General features: G+C 47.1%; 2 protein-coding genes across 3 annotated transcripts in view; both read right to left on the bottom strand.

Moving 5' to 3' along the window:
• Window positions 1–3,787, bottom strand: part of LOC132505142 (ubiquinol-cytochrome-c reductase complex assembly factor 1) — a 90,986-nt gene extending 87,199 nt beyond the window's left edge. For both annotated transcript variants that reach the window (XM_060123049.1, XM_060123050.1), the window contains exon 1: window positions 3,660–3,787. In XM_060123049.1, coding sequence (XP_059979032.1) covers window positions 3,660–3,683 — 24 coding nt within the window. In that variant the 5' untranslated portion in view covers window positions 3,684–3,787. The remainder of the gene's footprint in view (window positions 1–3,659) is intronic.
• Window positions 3,788–14,659: 10,872 nt separating this feature from the next.
• GDF5 (growth differentiation factor 5) lies at window positions 14,660–18,368 on the bottom strand. The gene is made up of 2 exons (XM_060124003.1): window positions 17,744–18,368; window positions 14,660–15,534 (listed from the first exon to the last, which is right to left on the bottom strand). Exons 1-2 carry the CDS (start codon window positions 18,366–18,368, stop codon window positions 14,660–14,662), a joined length of 1,500 nt encoding a protein of 499 aa, XP_059979986.1.
• Between the last annotated feature and the right edge of the window lie 435 nt (window positions 18,369–18,803).

The raw sequence follows: 18,803 nt of genomic DNA, 5'->3' as shown, positions 1-18,803 counted from the left end.
CACTGCTATTAACTCAGTCATCCTAGGCTGACCTGGGACAAGCTGTTAGACTCTTCCCTCTTCCTCATCCTTAACATCTAATCTCTCATCAAGCTCTGTAGACAATTTCCTCAATACCTCTTGCAACCATCCCTTCTTCTTTAACCACACTGTCCATCTCCCACTTAGTACAGGCTTCATCACTTCTTCCAGGATTACTTTAGTTTCTGACTGGCCTTGGGGACTCTAATCTCAGCCCTCTCTGACTGACCCATCTGTTACATCCACCCTTGTTACAGGGATCTATTAAAACAAAAATCTATGTTTTTTGTTTACTATGTGGATTGGACTTTTTTTTACTTTCAAATTAAAAATTTTTAATTTCAATTTAAAAATAAGAGAAGGAACAAAGTGTTCCCCTGATCAATGGTGGCTGGAAGCAGGGAGAGCAATATAAGGATTGCAAAAGGGCGCAAAGAAATTTTGGGGAGTGACGGATATGTTCATTATTTTTATTATGATTATGACTTTTCGGGTGTATACCTGTGTCAAAACTTATCAAATTATACAATTAAATAAGTGTGATTTACTGTACGTCAATTATTCCTCAATTTAAAAAATTTAAATAAGAAAAAAAACAAGAGTAAATGCATCAAAAAAACCTTTAAAAATAAATCTTCCCTTCGTTTAAAATACTTCAGTGGCTGCCCTCTGCCTCAAGATAAATCTCCAACCCCTAACTATGACATGCAAGGCAATGTCTCCTCTACTGCCATTTCCCCACAAGTGCCCCCGAGTCCAGCCTGAGCGATTTACTTAGAGCGCCTTTGTTGTCTAGCATAGTAGCATAAGCTAATGCTTCTCCTCTATTTCCTTTCCCCTATTCCCCATCTAATGCTCCCTCATTTAGTTTAAGCATCTAAATGCTTGTCCTCAGGCTGGGTTAGGTGCCTTTCTACTCTGCTACCACAGCACCTAGTTAAGACTTCTATCACAGCATTTCAAGAATTGTTATCAGTAGTTTTCTTTTCTGTCTCTGCTATTAGATTATAAACATGAGAATAAGTTCTCTGTTTTTCATCCTCAGTCCCTTGGAGAGTTGCTAGAATGCAGTGAACACTCAAAATAGTTGCTGAATTAAAAGGAAGGGAAAACAAGCATTTAAAATGTCATTTGTATCAACTGATTCTCTGATCAACCCTATCAAACTTACCCTCAAGAAAATCTGAGGCTCAGAGAAGTTAGGTGATTTGCTCAAGGCTATACCCATAGTAAGTAATGGGGCCAAGCTTTCAAACAAGGCTCTTCCGACACCTAGACAGGTGCATTTTCCTGTATTTGTGAATTCCTCACAGTGCTTAACCCTAATGCCTCTTCAGCATAACCCTAATGCCTCTTCAGCATAGGTGATCAATAAATATCTGCTACTTTCATGTTTACTGTAACTCTCTAGTCCTAAGGGAGTTTCTGTTGCTTTGTCACACATTACAACATATGATAAGAAGACTTCAAAGAATTACAGTATACCGTATAAAGTGAAAGTGACTTTCCTTACCTAATCTTGCTTTCCACCTAAAAAGATGAATAGAAAGGGATAAATGGGGGGTAGAAAAAGATTCAACTAATAGAAGGCAGTTAGAAAGGTGGTTTCACTGGATGCTACCAACCAAGAAGAAAAGATCCTGTAACCATCCACATGCTCAGCAGCATGCTCAGCTGAGGAAGTCACTAACTTCCAAGACAAGTCAAGGTATTCATTTCAGATCTACAGCCCAATAAAATTCTCATCTTTCCCCCGCAAAGTATCTATCTTAAAAACACCTAGGATGGGACTTCCCTGGTAGCACAGTGGTTAAGAATCTGCCATGGGTTCGATCCCTGGTCTGGGAAGATCCCACAGGCCGCAGAGCAACTAAGCCTGTGCACCACAACTACAGAGCCTGTGCTCTAGAGCCCATGAACCACAACTACTGAGCCCACATGCCACAACTACTGAAGCGCGAGCGCCTAGACCCTGTGCTCAGCAACAAGAGAAGCCACTGTAGTGACAAGCCTGTGTATCACAACGAAGAGTAGCCCCTGTTCACAACTAGAGAAAGCCCGCACGCAGCAACAAAGACCCAACGCAGCCAAAAATTAATTAATTAATTAAAAAAAATACATCAAGGAGGGGGACTTCCCTGGTGGTCCAGTGGTTAAGAATTCACCTTCCAATGCAGGGGACACAGGTTCAATTCCTGGTCAAGGAACTAAGATCCCACACACAGCAGGGCAACTAAGCCCATGAGCTGCAGCTACTGAGTATGCGAGCCACAACTAGAGAGAAGCCTGCGCACCGCAACTAAGACCCCAACACAGCCAAAATAATAATAATAATAATAAATAAATATTTTTTTAAAAAACAAAACACTTAGGAGGGAATTCCCTGGTGGTCCAGTGGTTAGGATTCTGCGCTTCCACTGCCAGGGGCCTGGGTTCGATTCCTGGTCAGGGAACTAAGATCTCACAAGCCGAGCACCATGGCCAAAAAAAACCACTTAGGACATCCTAGTTGCCATTTCCTCAGCAGTCCTCAGATCTGAATCAGTTCCTGCCCTGGCATCAACAATTACTTCACCAAGTTACTTTCTGTAGGTTACAGGAGCTACTCTTCAAAAAAACTTTTACTACGCAACAACAGAGGGCACTGCACTTTGCTAGGCTGACAAGGAATACAAGAAGTAAAATCACAGGCCGTGTATGCCACATATAAAAAGATTAGACACAAATATTTCTAATATCAGAACTCAAAAGAAAGCTAGAGGCAGGAATACACAGTGTCTGCTATGAAAAACAATCTCCTTGACCCAGTTTTTTAAAGACTTGATAAAATTATAAATTCTACTATCCCTCCATGATTAGGACCCAAGCTCTGTATCCTCCTAACTCTTGTTCTCTTTAATTTCTATAAGTCAGAGTCGGCTAGAAGTTCAGGACTGAATCACAAGAGGTGCAGCAGCTTCCCATATGGGTGTTAATTAGTCGAGTAGTTCTTCATCACTTATTTCATTCCTTCAACAAATCTTTACTGAACACCTATGATGTGCCAGACACTGTGCTAGGCAGAGTGAAAACGACAGATATGACCCCAGTTCTCGTGCAGCTTTCACTCTAATAGCATATAAGAGTATTCCACTTAACTATAGAGTTAATAATTGATCTACTGATCTCTGAAACAAACCCAAAGAACCTCAGAATCCCAAAGACTTGCAGATTTACGTCCTCGCTTTGCCCATGGGAACTCTGAACCCCAAAAGTGACTTGCCCAAGGTCACCCTGAGCGTTAGTGACAGAACAGAAACTAGAACCCGGGTCTCCCGAAACTACAATCAGTGCCCCACGCGCTGCCTCTCTCCCTGAGGGGAAGGAGTCACAGGTGGTGACCAAGGAAAAGCAAGCTTCGTCAAATTTATATCTGACGTCAGTCTCACGCCTTCTCCAAAGAGGGGGAAGCCACGGCCAAACCGAGGGTCGGGGGAGGTGGGAAACTGCCTCAGTTTCCCCGAAGAGATGCGGCCGCGCAGCCTCGCTACCGCACAAGCTCCGCTCCTGCACTTCCGTCCAGTTGCTCCCGCCCCTCCCTCTCCGACTCCAACCCGGAGGCCCGGTGGGCGACACCACAAAATTACTCCTTCACTCACAAGGACTCGCACCAGCAACGCCATGTTTCTCGACAACCATTTCCGGGTGAAAGGTGGGCTTCCGGAGTCCCCGCTGCCACCACCCCTCCCCTAGGTCGTCTTTTCGCCGGCGGATGCCCGGCAACGGCGGCGCAGGCGCACAGAGGTCGCTGCGCACACGAGCGCGCGCTTTCACTGCTGTGCGCGAGGAGGCAGGGCCTGGGGCGCGGCCGGACGGTCGGGACGCGCGCGCGCCTCCCGCTCTCCCTAGTCTCCGCCAGACACGTCACAGAGGCTCAAGTCATCACAACACCTGTCCTCTTTGACCTCTGCCTCGGGCTTTTCATAGCTCTTTCATTAACCCACCTCACCCAGCCTCAGTCTTCAGCACCACCTTGTCGGAGTCCCTCTTTCCCAGACTCTGTCCCCACAAGGATTCCCCCCTTTTCACCGATGGTTGAAAAGAACAGAATCCTGGGAGAATCCTAGCACTTCAGAACTCCCTAAGGGACTTCCCTGGTGGTGCAGTGGTTAAGAACCCGCCTGCGAATGCAGGGGACGCAAGTTCGAGTCCTGGTCCTGGAAGATCCCACATGCCACGGAGCAACTAAGCCCGTGCGCCACAACTACTGAGCCTGCAAGCCGTAACTACTGAGCCCATGCTCCTAGAGCCCGTGCTCCGCAACAAGAGAATCCACTGCAATGCAAAGCCCATGCACCGCAATGAAGAGCAGACCCTGCTCGCCGCAACTAGAGAAAGCCCGCGCGCAGCAATGAAGACCCAACCCAGCCAATTACTGAAAGAAAAAAAAAAGATTCTCTAAAACGAGCCTGAGAAAGAGTAGGAGGAAGAACAAAGGGCATGGCTGAGTCCTGAAATTCAGGGGAAGAGGGTGGTCACCTGCTGACCTGAGACCCGAAGGAGGAACTTTAGGGGCTTCTGGTTGGTTGGTTGTGATTGGGAGCATCTTTGAGTATTGATAGGAAATTATTATAAAGATGAAGATACAGAAGAAAGAATCAAGGACGCAAAGAGTTTCCGCAGGAGGTTGGGAGAGAATGGCCTTGGCTAGAACACCTCTTGCATTCATTGTATCCCAAGAACAGTAGAGGAGAGAAGGTGTCAGTGCTCCTGGGGTGACTGGGAGCAGAAGGTCAGGGTGCTGAAGGACTCCCTTCTCTTTCATTCAGTCAACATAGACCCACTGAATGGTCACTATGTGCTGGACACAAGACAGGTGTGGATACTGGCTTCCTGGAGCTCATAGACCTGGGGGTGGGGGGGTAGAGGCTGGAGGTGCTGTGTCACAAAAGTCTAGTAAGCCGATGAAAAAAATAAAATAGTTAACAATTGTGGTAAGTGCTATGAAGGGAACAACAAAGAGCTAAATTAGAGAATAACATGCGGGGACTTCCCTGGTGGCACAGTGGATAGGACCCTGCCCTCCCAATGCAGGGGGCCCAGGTTCGATCCCTGGTCAGGGAACTAGATCCCACATGCATGCCGCAACTAAGAGTTCACATGCCACAACTAAGCCCGCCTGCATCAACTAAGACCCAGCGCAACCAAATTAAAAAAAATAGTAATAATAACATGGGAAGGAAACTGCGCTTTAGAAACTACCCTTTAGATGCTTTGCACTCAAGTGGACAGCTTATGTGTTTGGTATTGGAAACAGTGGTGTAGCGCTCCCACACATAAGTTAGGACAAGTTGCATCACATATTAAAAAGGGGGGTTTCCCGGCTTCCCTGGTGGCGCAGTGGTTAAGAATCCGCCTGCCAATGCAGGGGATACAGGTTCGATCCCTGGTCCGGGAAGATCCCACATGCCGCGGAGCAACTAAGCCCATGCGCCACAACTACTGAGCCTGCGCTCTAGAGCCTGTGAGCCACAACTACTGAAGCCTGCGCGCCTAGAGACCATGCTCTGCAACAAGAGAAGCCACTGCAATGAGAAACCCGCGCACCACAACGAAGAGCAGTCCCCGCTCGCCGCCAACTAGAGAAAGCCCGTGCACAGCAACAAAGACCCAATGCAGCCAAATATAAATAAATAAATTAATTTATTTTAAAGGGGGGGGCACTTCCCTTCCTACAGCTACTGAGCCTGTGCTCTAGAGCCCGCAAGCCACAACTACTGAGCCTCCGTGCCGCAACTACTGAAGCCCGTGCGCCTAGAGCCCGTGCTCCGCAACAAGACAAGCCACCGCAACAAGAAGCCCGCGCACCACAATGAAGAGTAGCCCCCGCTCGCTGCAACAGGAGAAAGCCCGCGGGCAGCAATGAAGACCCAATGCAGCCAAAAATAAATAAATTTATTTAAAAAAAAACTACCTATCTATAAAAAAAGGGGGGGATAAGAGCAATATTCTTGTTAATCAGATTCAAGAAGCAAATGTGATACAAAAACTGTGCAAATTTAAGACCAAGTAAATAATTCACACAAGAGATGATGAACTAAGATGTTGGGGACAAGAGAAAAGACTGATATTTAATTTCCTTTCTGATGGCTTCTATTTTCTCTGTTAACTTGGCAGGAAAGTTTTTCTACTCAGAGGAAGGCAGATGGTATGAGATTATAGTTTAGAAGAAGGAGAAAGTTTAAAGTTTAACAGAGAATGAAAGAAAAAGGGGCCAGTGAAATATGGAGAATCTAGTTGAAGCTGGTAACTCTCCACTTTATAAATTTTAATTTATTAATTAATTTTAAATTAAAAAGTGATTTATGATTACACTGTATTTTCTAAAAATTAGCATGTTACAGATAAAGTTAAAGTCCCTTTTTACCATCACCTTGAATCCCAACCTTCCACCCTCTCTAAAATTGAATTTCCTTTCAGATCTTTTTTAATGCTTTCATATACATATACATGTTCCCTTAGAAAATGTCTTTCTGGTTGGTGTGGATTTTCATTTTTTTCCTTTTTTTTTTTAACTTAATTGACAGCATAGTTTTGTTTTATTTTGCTGCTTCCTTCTTTTTACTAGTTTCTTTTTAAAATTCTATATATGTTGCTCTACATAGATCCAGTTCATTTCCTTTTAACAGCTGTTCTATCATATGATATATATGGCATATAGTTTATTTCTTTTTGTTGTTGTTCTTATGACCAATGTTCCCATGAATATTCTTATACACTTAAGAGCAAAAATTTTAATAGCATCCATCTATTTCTGTGTGATTTTTCTTCAAAATCATTAGCTAACTTGGGATTAGCAGAGGAGAGAGCTGATAGTTGGAGTCAATAAAGGATTGTTTTTCCAGGCCATGGAATAGATGTCATCAGTGCAAAGATGGTGATGATATTGTCAAGAAAAAGTTTCAAGGGCATTCCCTGGCAGTCCAGTGGTTAGGACTCGGTGCTTTCACTGCCGGGGGTCTGGGTTCAATCCCTGGTTGGGGAACTAAGATCCTGCAAGCTGTGTGGCGCAGCCAAAGAAAAAAAAGAAATGTGAATGAAATGAGAGAGTGACCCATGTAAATATCTTGGAAAAGAGCATGCTGGGCAGAGAGAACACAAGTGCAAAGGTCCCAACATGAGAGAATGCTTGGTGTTTCCAAGGAAGAGAAAGGAGGTTATCACGGCCTAGAGCCAAAAGAATAAGGAAGAGTATGGTAAGAGATGAGGTTGACAACCTGGCCCTAGAGGCCAGATCATGGGGGAGCTTGTTGGCCATGGTAAAGACTTTGGATCCTATTCTAAGTATGTGCTAGTGTAGCTGTAGAAAATCACTGGAAGGAAACACAAGAAACTGGTAATAGTGGTTATGATGGTTGATTCTGAAGAAGAGGGCTGGGAGACTAGGAGGTTAGGTCTGGAAAGGAGACATATTTTTTTCACTATATATCCTTTTGCATTGTTTGGAGTTTGTACTGCATCTATATAATTACCTTTAAAATTGAAAGACAAGGGAATTCCCTGATAGTCCAATGGTTAGGACTCTGAGCTTCCACTGCCAGGGGCCTGGGTTTGATCCCTGGTCAGTGAACTAAGATCTTGCAAGCAGCGCAGTGCAGCTGAAAAAATAATAATAATAAAATAAAATAAAATTGAAAGAAAAATATCCATATCACTCTCAAAACCTTATTCTGAAAAAAAAAAGTTGACTCATTGGTTTTATGGAAAATACAAAGAAGTAGAACTTGGTCCTTGCCCTCAGGCATATTACACCTGTGGAGGTATAATACATATTCACAAAAATTTTTAAAGAATTTAAAAGAATGAAGTTGGACTCCTATTTCACACCATATGGACAATTAACTCAAAATGGATCACAGATCCAAATATAAGAGCTAAACTATAAAGCTCTTAGAAGAAAACATAAGAGTAAATCTTTGTGACCTTGTTTTAGGCAAAGCCTTCTTAGATAAAACATTGAAAGTACAAATAACAAAAGAAAAAATAGATAAATTGGACTACATAAAAATTTAAACTTTTATGTTGCAAAAGATACCATCAAGAAAGCGAAAAGGTATAGAATGGGAGAAAATATTTGTAAATCACATATCTGATAAGGGACTTGTATGCAGAATATCCAAAGAAGTCTACAACTCAGTAATTAAAAAAAAAACACCCAGTCAAAAATGGGCAAAGGAGGGCTCCCCTGGTGGCGCAGTGGTTGAGAGTCCGCCTGCCGATGCAGGGGACACGGGTTCGTGCCCCGGTCCGGATCTTCGTGCCCGGAAGATCCCACATGCGGCGGAGCGGCTGTGCCTGTGAGCCATGGCCGCTGAGCCTGCGCATCCGGAGCCTGTTGCTCCGCAACGGGAGAGGCCACAACAGTGAGAGGCCCGCGTACTGCAAAAAAAAAAAAAAAAAAAAAATGGGCAAAGGCTTTGAATGGACGTCTCTCAAAGAAGATATACAAATGGTCAAGAAGCTAATGAAAAGATGATCAACATTATTAGTCATTAGGGAAAGACACACACACACACACACACACACACACACATACACACAATGAGATACCACTTCACATGCCCACTAGATGGCTATAATCAAGCAGACATGTAATACAAAGTGCTGACAAGGATGTGGAAAAACTGGATCCCTCATACATTGATGTATGTGATGTTTGGAAAACAGTCTGGTTGTTCCTAAAAATGATAAACATAAAGTTACCATATGGCCCAGTGATTCCATTCCTAGGTATATATTTAAGAGAAATTAAAACATATGCCCACACAAAAAATTGTATATGGTTGTTCATCACAACATTATTCATAATAGCCAAAAACAACCTAAATATCCTTCAACTGATGAAATGGATAAATAAAATGTGATATATATATCCAGAAAACAGATTATTTCTCAGCAATAACAAGGAATGAACTACTGATACACTCCAATATGGCTGACCCTTTAAAATATTATGCTAAGTGAAAGAAGTCAATCGCAAAAGGCTTACATACACTATGAGTATGATTCCATTTCTATGAAGTGTCCAGCCGCCCATTCCCATGGCCAATTCCTGAACCTCATCACCAGAATTGTTTTAATTATGAAAATTTTAATTTATGCCATTCTGGGTTCTCACCGTCCTTTTTTTTTTTTTTTGGCCACACCATGCGGCTTGCAGGATCTTATTTCCCCGACCAGAGATCGAACCTGTGCCCCCTGCAGTGGAAGCACGGAGCCCTAACCACTGGACAGCCAGGGAATTCCCTCACCATCCTACTCTTTAAGTGTCCATTCATTCCTAGGACACTTGTCATTTCTACCTCATTGAGACCTCCAGGCTTTTTATCTCTTCTCTTTACACAGTAGTCTGTCAACTCTCATCTCTCTCCTTCTATCTAGCTCAGATAATACAGTCTGTCACTGTAATTGCTTATCTCTTGCAATGTAACTCCCTTGCTCAAATGTCTTTCTATCCCTGCCCCCCCACCTAGAGAGACACCATGCCTGCATCTAGGTTATTGAGTACTATTGGAGAAAATCATGCAAGGAACATATTGGTACCATCAAATATGGATACCAACCTTTATTACGCTCAACTCTGCCCCCCTTTTCCAAAACTACTGTTTATAACTGTATTAGATTCCTAGGACTTCCATAACAACAACAAAAAAAAAACAAGCCAGGTGGCATAAAACAATGGAAATGTATTGTCTCACAGTTCTGGAGATAAGAAGTCCAAAATCAAGGTGTTGGGCTTCCCTGGTGGCACAGTGGTTGAGAGTCCGCCTACCGATGCAGGGGACATGGGTTTGTGCCCTGGTCCGGGAAGATCCCACATGCCACGGAGCGGCTGGGCCCATGAGCCATGGCCGCTGAGCCTGTGCGTCCGGAGCCTGTGCTCTGCAACGGGAGAGGCCACAGCAGTGAGAGGCCCGCGTACCGCAAAAAAAAAAAAAAAAAAAAAAAATTCTGATCAAAATCAAGGTGTTGACAAGGATCACGCTCTATCTGAAGGTTCTAGGGGAGGAGGATCTTTCCTTGTCTCTTCCTAGCTTCTGGTCATTGCCAGGAATCCTTGCTGTTTCTTGATTTTTTTAACTCCAATCTCTGCCTCTGTCAGCACATGGACTTCTTTTGTACCTGTCTCTGTGTCTCTTCTCATCTTATAAGGACTCCACTCATACTGGATTAGGGTCCACCCTGATGACCTTATCTTAACTTGATTACATCTGTGAAGATCCTTTTTCCAGATAAGGTTATATTCATAGGTTAGGGGCAGGGGTGTTGGACTTTAACATATTCCTTTTGAGGGACACAATTCAACCCATAACAGGAACCTGTTCCACGTTCCTTGACTCTGACCCCTTCTTACTGTCTCTGAACAGATAGCCTCACCTCCTGCTTCACAGAGAAAAAATAAATTAGAAGCCATCAGAAGGAAACTCAACTTCCCACCACCAAACAAACCTGCTTGTATAACGTGCATGTATCCTTTCTTCTTTATATCATTTCAATGGAAGAATTGCCATTTTTCTTCGTTAAAGCTAATCTTGTAAGAGTTCTTCAAACTTGACGTGTCCAAAACTGACCTCATCATCTTCCTCTAAAAATCTATCCTCCTTCTGTGTTCTCTCTTTTCATTGTTGTTGAATGGCACACCATCCGCCCAGTTGCTCAAGCAAAAAAGCCACAGGATTCACCCTTGACTCTGCTTCTCCCTTATTCTCTCCATCCCAACACTCCCCAAGTCCTGCTAAGAGAGCAGAACCACAGTCTCTTTGGGTTTGTACAGTACATGTCTATTAACAAAGCCCACACTTGTATTTGCACTTAGGCACCCACATTATATTCAGTTGATTCTACTAAGTTCACAGCTACCTACAACACTATCTCTTTCCCATCTGAAGTTGTGAAATCACACTTCATATCTTGTACTTGTATGGTTGGTTTCATGCATTCTGATGACTTTCCCCCCTGTTTTATTTCATTTCCTTTGATTCAGTCTATTACCTTACCATCTTAGTATCCTTTGGGATCTTTATTTTCTCTTTCATTCATGCATGGAACTTGAAGGCATGATCATTGCAAGATAAGAGACTTCATGTAAAGTGCTAAGCACAGTACCTGGCACATAATAAGCCCTCAATAAACATTGTAGTTTATATTATTACCCCAACATTCAGAACAGTATTGAGCCATAGAAGACCCTCAATAAATATTTACTGGTTAATACATGAATAGATGGATCAAAGATGGATGGAATGAATGAATATCCCCTTTCCTGCATCCCAGGTCCATTAAATTTGATATTATTATGCCTCTTTTACAGTTAGAGAAACTAGAGAGGTTAAGTAACTTGCTCGAAGTCACTCAGCTGGAAAGTCGTGGAACTAGAACTGGAACCCAGATCTGCTTGACTCCTAAGCATATATGACTATTCTGCTTAACTCTGCTTCCTCACATTATATTCAGATCAAAAGAACTAATTGTGAAGTCAGAGGCTTCCCAAGGTTGTGTGTTCCAAGCCCTAAAACAGCTGATTCTCCAGCTTGTGGCCCTGGGACACAGGGATGTGGAAGAGGCCAAGAGATGGCATCAGAGCTTTGGGGGCCTCACTTCTTTCCTCTGCTATGGACCTCCCATTTTCCCTGCCCTAAACTATATGCTTAGCTATTTCTCCCTGAGAACTAACAATATTCTGTGTCCCCAAGGAGATACTTTAAGACCAGGGCGCCAAGCCCCGGGAAGATAATTCTACTACTTGCCAAGACTGGGGTCAGTGGAATTGGGGGTCCAGAAAAGTGGCAAGAATGGTACAAAGAATACAGAGACCTGCAGGAGACCTGCAGTTACCTCTCTGGATTGTTAACTTCTCATCTGTAAAAATAGGGGAGCAGAGGGTAACATTCCTTGCCCTGCCTGCTTCACAAGACTGTTTGAGGCACAATAATGATAACAACTAACATTTGTTGAGTGCCATCTCTGTGCCAGGTACTGTGCTGTCTTTCGTATCCTCACAGTTAGCCTTATGAAATAGGTACATCGTTTACCCTTCCCCCCACTTTTATTTTCACAAATGAGGAAATCAAGGTTCATGGAATTAGACGACTTGCCCAAGGCCTCTAACTCTAAGTGACAAATCTTGAAATTTGAAACTGGGCTGCCTTTTGAGGCCAGCAGAGCTGTGAGACCACAGCTGAGACAGTGTTTGTGAACTCTAAAGAACGATATAAGCCTTGAACACTTTGGTGTGAGAATGCCCTGTACAAGTATGCAGCCTGTTATGATTGGGACTGGAGGTGGGTGCCTGGTGGGGATAATTTTCCAAGGAGGCAGTTGAACAGATCAGATGGTTAGGATGGAAGGGCTGTTCCCACCCACAGCAATCTGATTGGTTCCCCATAGTCTGGGTGGGAAAGGGGGTCAGGTACAGAGTCTGAGTGGTTCTCTTGCGAAAAAGTGTTCTAGGACAGGTGGAGGAGGGAGAGGAAGCTCCTAGGGTATCAAGCTGGAGCCAAAACATTCAATTCAATGCCTGGGCCTCAGCAGGAAGAGCACCGTGGCTGAGAGTCCTTGAAGCTCTCTGATAGGGATAAGGCAGGGAGAGCTCCAGTCTGTCAGACTTTCCAAGAAACCAGGGACGTACAGCCCAGGAAATCAGTGCATGTAGGAGCCTGCCCCACCTGTGACCCCTTGGTCCCCTGCCTCTCTGCCCTTGGGTCTCCAGCCACCCTGCTTCTACACTGCTTTCCCTGTGTCCACAGTCCACTGCTTGGCCTCCCCGGGCACCTCCCTTCCAGGCTCACTCTCCTCTCACATACACCAGAACTCTGTCTGCCGTGCAGCTCCTTTGTTTACTTCCAGAGCTTGTGGGCCTGCCCCCAGCCAAACACAACGAAACTCGGCCAGGGAGGGCTAGGCTCCAGGCTCAGGCTGGCCCCTCAGGGACAGGGAATGGCCTCCAAGCCAGGGAGGTAGCTCGAAGGTATGCTGCCCCCCACCCTGGGCTCTTGCTTCAGGTCCTGACAACCTAGGTTTCAGGCCTAGAGGGAAGAAACACAGGATCTGCCCAGAGCTGGGCAAGAATTCTTACTGTTGAAACAGCTTTGGCTAGGAGCCCTGGGAATCGAAGACCCAGCTGGAGAGAGATGGGGGAAATTTTGAAGCCCCCTGGGTGGGAAGCTGAGGCCTAGGCTTTCTTCTGCTGGTCCTCCCTTTCTTCAGCCAGGCAGAACCTGGTCCTGAGCCCTTGGAACAAGGACTCAGGTGCCCAAATTTCCCTACCAGAAAGCTGTATTCCCCTCCCAAGAGCTCATGCCTCGCTCTTCCCCATAGGTTCTAGTGGAAAAGGGAAGTGGGCATTTAGTCTGGGCCAAGCCCCAAGCAGGAATGTGTCTGGCATTGGTCCGTCTAAGGTCAGTAAGGTCAGTGGGGAGGTTACTAATGTATAATTATGTATTTATATATGGTATAATGTAAAGGGGAGGAGCTCCAGTTGTTTCTAGAGCTGGGGTGAAGGGGTGGAATGTGTGCCGAACTGGAGGGTAGCAGGTAAGATAAGATCACAGGTAAGATTACATGAGGAACAGTGGTCAGTGACAGAAAAGAGATGCCCCCATAGGGGAAGAGGAGATCGTGGCAGCCCACGTTCCCCAGTGAGAGGTGAAGGGCCCTTTAAATGGTGACCAGTTGATTCTGTGAGTATGATGTGGGGATGAGAGGGGACAGAGCAGACACTGGTGAATGAAGTGGGGATGACTTTAGAGGAAATGAAATCCCCAGTTTCCCTCCCATTTAAGGGACCCATTTTGGAGGCAACAAACTTGACTAAGGAATGTCAAAAAGGAAACCTAACTCTGTTGCTATGCCTCAGTGGAATAGATGGAGCTCTGGAAGAAAACCAGGAATGGGGTTAGAGGTAGCACTGGCCCTGCTCAGCCTGTGCTCTCTGTCCCATTCTGCTCTGGGCAGCCCGCCTCCCCTCTCTGGGACAGTCATTCTTTGAAGGGTCACTGGGTCCCCTGGGGTAAATAAGAAATCTGCCACAGTTTTAGGCATGGTTTTGTTTTTTATCTCATCAATGTACATTTTAATCTAACAGTCTAAGAGCCTCACACCCATGCCCAAACCCGCTCCCCCTCTTTCCCACCCCTGCCCAACCAGCATCCATCTGCCCCAGGGGCAGAAAGTCATCAAGCACAATGGTAATTCAAGGAGGAGGTGGCACCTGTGCCTCTCCCAAGGCGAGCCCTCCCTGGAGAGTCCAGAGATCGAGAAGGTCCCGGTAAGGAGAGGTGGTGGGCTGAGTTTCATTGGAAGACAAGGCCTCCTGGGTCTCAGTACCATTCAGAGTCTGTCTCCCTGGGCCTGTCCCCGCCAGTCAGAGCAGCAGAAGGGCAGAGATCCTCAGACAGGGGGACTTGTGGATAGAAAGAGACCTTCAGCCCAGTTCCCACTCTGAGAGTGAACAAGGCTGTTGAAATCCCCTTTCACGCAGGCTGTGTAGATGCTCCTGGCTGTAGCTTCCCGACCCCTCTGTGATTCCAGGAGTGCGTGGAGGGGCTCTTGTGACCAGCATCCTGGGATGTATCACCTAGGAAGACAGAGGCCAGTGCTGCTACCTGCAGCCACAAGACTCCACGACCATGTCCTCATACTGCTTATAGACCACGTTGTTGGCGGAGTCAATGAAGAGGATGCTGATGGGACTCAGCCGCGTGGGCACACAGCAGGTGGGTGGCGTGGACTCAGGGTCCATGGAGTTCATCAGGGTCTGGATGACTGCATGGTTCGTGGGCTCCAGGTGGGAGCGCAGGGGGAACTCACATAGCCCCTCGCAGTGGAAGGCCTCGTACTCCAGGGGCGCGATAATCCAGTCGTCCCAGCCCATGTCCTTGAAGTTGACATGCAGCGCCTTCCGACTGCAGCGGGCCTTGGGGTTCTTGCTGGGCCGCTTGCCCTGACGTGTGGCCAGTGGGGCCCGCCGCTTTCGCCGCTGGCTGAACAGGTACTCGTAGACGGTCTTATCATCTTGGCCAGAGCGGGCCTTAATCTCATTAAAGAACAGGTCCCGTTTCTTGGTGCGGCCAAACACCAGGAACAGGGCCTTCTCATGGACCTGCCGGGCAGCCCGGTCAAAGCCCAGGCCACGGAGGTCCACGGCCCGGCCCCGTTCCCAGGCCTCCAGCTCCAGGCACAGCTGGGCCGAGTTCTTAAAGTTTCGGAAGAGCTTCCAGATGTCGAACACCTCCCAGCCAGATCCATCCAGGCCTGGCATGGAACGCACATCCAGCAAGGCCGCCGGCTGTCGGCCGCTGGGGCAGCTGGACAGCTTCAGCTGGGCAGCTCGCCCACTGCCGGGGGCCACTGGCTTAGCTGTGTCCGAGGGCTTCTTCCGCAAGATCCGCAGCTCGGCCCCTAGTAGCCCATCCTTCTCCAGGGCGCTAATGTCAAACATGTACCTCTGCTTCCTGATCGCAGGACCTCGGTCATCTAGAGAGAACACCCATAAGTCATTCCCCACAACCTCACCAAGGGAGCTGGTCACCTTAAGGCCTCAGGGGAGGACCACAGCTCTTCTCCCCTCGAGAGAACGTTCTTTAACCTCTTCCCCACTCTGACAGAGGGCAAGACCCAAACCACTGGGAGCCTTTTTCAAAATAAGGGAGCTTCCTATACAGTCAACCAAGTAGGATTGTTGATCTGTAGATGTGGCTGTAGCTGATTTGAGTGATTCTGGGTGTTTGTGTCAATGAGATGCATAGCAGAGGTCCATCAGCCTTAGAACTGCCTTCTACCTGCCCCTCTCCCATCTGTTATCCAATATGATTTCTCTTTGGTAAGATAGGTGGAATGGGCATTATAATGACTCCTGTTTTTCCAGGGGAGGAACCTGAGGCTCAGAGAAGTTAGTAACTTGCTCATGGTCACCCATCTGGGAAAAAGCAGAGCTGGAACTCCAGCCTAGAACTTTTTACACCGGATCCTGAGCTGCTTCTACTATACCATGCCTTAAAGAAGATCTTAGTGTTCTTGTTTTATGGATGAGGGACAGAGAGGGGGAGTGACTTGCCTAAAGTCACACAGCAAGTTAACAAAAAAGCCTGTCTATAAGCCAATTTTCCTGGCTTCCCAGTATAATGATTTTGTTGTGTATGTTTCTTACCCTGCTGGGTACGTGAATGTGTGTGTGTGTGTGAATGACAGTTGTTGTGTGTGTGTGGGTGTATGGTTCAGTTCACATGTGAGTATGAAAAGTAATGCATATGTGAGTGACATGTTATATGCATGTATGATTGGGCTTGTGTGAATATTTGAAGGGTATGTATGTATATGTGTCTATATATATGTAAGAAGATTCCTTGCATATATGTAAGGTGTGTGTGCACGTGTGTACGTGTGTGTGTGATTCAGCATGTACGCATAAATATAAGGCTGTGTGTGTGTATAAGAAGCTCAGTAGTATGTCCGAATCAGCATGCCTTCCTTCCTAAATACCAATTTGCCATTGGGAAACATTCATAATATTGCTCTAGAAGCTAATTAGGCCTTTAAACTCCCCATCTCCCCCCTCCAAGCTCCCTGAGAGCTGGGGGGCACAGGGACTTATTTTATAATTTCCCCAAGGGGCCACAGCTTGCTCTGGCTGGGCAGGCAGCCAGGCCACCTCCCCCAACCTCAGCCAGACCTGCTGCCTCTGTGCCTCCCCCCACCTCTGTCATTCCCCCACTGGCCAGCTCTAATGAGGAGCCTCTTCCTCTCTCTGACCCTTCCCCCACCCTGCCAGCCAAAGTCCCAAGACTCCCAGAACCAGAATGTATGAGCTGCCAGCAACTCTAGCAATCAGGTCCACCTCCCTCTTCACACTTATGGAGAAACTGAGGCCCTAAGAGGGGAAGGGACTTGCTGAGATCACACAGCAAGTTGAGAGGAAAAGCCAAGACAGTGATGTGGGGTGGGCAGAGGGAGAAGTGAAGGGAGCACATCGTCTCCTGGGTTCATGATAAAAATGATGTGTGTTTAGGACAGGACAAAAAGTTTTCATATTTGAAGGGCTCTCAGAAATCACCCAATCCAACCTCCATAGGGTTGTACTGATGGGGAAACTGAGACCCCAAAGGGAGAAGGGGCTTTCCCAAGGTCACACGGTGAGTTAGACCCTAGGTCTGTTGTCCACCCTGCCCCACCTCGTATATCTAGAGGTTGTTCCAGAACTCCACTATGCCTCATTTACTGTCATCACCTATCTTGTCCCCTCTGCCCCCCAGGCCAAAGGCAAAGTGGGAGAACCATGGGTATCTGAGATTAATTTCTCTCTCTGCCATCTGAGAAAACCTACAACCCTCTGCAGCCTGGAAAGTCTGGCCAATTCACATAAGCACAGAGCATGGCCTGGTAATCAAGAGTCTTAGAGGCTGGTCCCCAACTCTGCCACCAACAGGCAGGTCTTATCTCCTTCCCAGGCTTCAGTAACCCCCTCTGCACCTTGCAGGAATGGCGCTTGGTGATCCCCAGGTGCCCTCCAGCTCTGACATGCCAACAGCCTGGGACCTGGAGTGTGTGAGGTAAGTCCCAGATACCACCCAGGCCAGATGCACACACCGTCTCCCACCAGTGCAGTGGCGGGGCTCTAAGAGCCCCCTCCATGCATGCAGATGCCCCTCCCTCTGAGCCGTGCCCCTGCCCCCCCCCGCCCCCTCACCTTGCCCTTTGTCAATAAAGCTGGTGATGGTGTTGGCCAGGCCAGCCTCCAACTTCACGCTGCTGTTGCCTCCCTTTCTGTCAGCCTCGGACAGCGTCCTGTACAGCGAGAGCATGTATTCGTGGGGCGTGATTGGGGGCGGGCGGAATGGCTCCTTGGGCTCTCGAGGGGACCCAGGCTCCCTGGCCTTCTTCAGCAGGAAGGGGCTGGGGACAGATCCTGTCTTTGGTGGTGCCTTACCCCCAAGAAGCTGTCCTTTTGGGGTCACAGTCCGCGTTGCAGCCTGCCTTGTCTGGGGAGAGTGTCCTGGCTTGGGTTCAGGGCCACCCGATCTGGGGGGCAGCTTTTTGGGTTCATCCTTCTTGGGCTGTGTCAGGGCTCCTGTCTGCCCAGTGCCCCCCTTTGCCCTGGCATTGGTGGCCCCCCCACCGTAGCTGTGACCCCCCGGCCTGAAGATGTTCTGGGCCAGAGGGGGCCTCTCCTTGGCTTCTGCTTTGGCCAATCCTGGCCTGGCCCCCTGGGGTCTCTGGCCCAAGTCAGGGGCACCCAACACAGTGCAGATGAATTCCAGGTCCAGCCAAGCCAGGTGCCAAAGCAAGAAAGTGAGGACTTTGGGGAGTCTCATCCTCTGGACAGCCGCTGAATGACACCAAAGAGAACAGTGGCAGCAGCGGAGGTGCCTCTGGTTTGGCAGGAAAAACCATGAAAAGAGTGGACCCTCAAAAGCAGCGGCAGCAGCAGTAGCAGCAGAAGGAAAGGCTTTCTCCTCAGTCTGAGGCTCTTGAAGTCTGCCGGGTGTGTGTCTGTTTCCAGTCCCATAGTGGAAATGCTCTCGTATCCAGACGTGCACCGTCTCCAGTCAGCAGCTGAAAATAACTCGTTCTTGAAAGGAGAAAGCCGACCGCCCCCTTTCTCCTGCACAACTGACTGAGGGCTTGAAGGAGGCTTGTATAAGGCTGAGGGATTTTTCCAAGAAGGAAGAATGGCGTAATGCTGCCTGTGTGCTCCAGTTCTTTTTTTTTTTTAAGTTTTGAATCCTTTCCAGTGAAAATACTTACAC

Source organism: Lagenorhynchus albirostris, chromosome 15 (genome assembly GCF_949774975.1).
Source record: "Lagenorhynchus albirostris chromosome 15, mLagAlb1.1, whole genome shotgun sequence".
NCBI lineage: Eukaryota > Metazoa > Chordata > Mammalia > Artiodactyla > Delphinidae > Lagenorhynchus > Lagenorhynchus albirostris.
The sequence above is the reverse complement of the archived record's forward strand: the minus strand, read 5'-3'. Positions and strand labels throughout refer to the sequence as shown.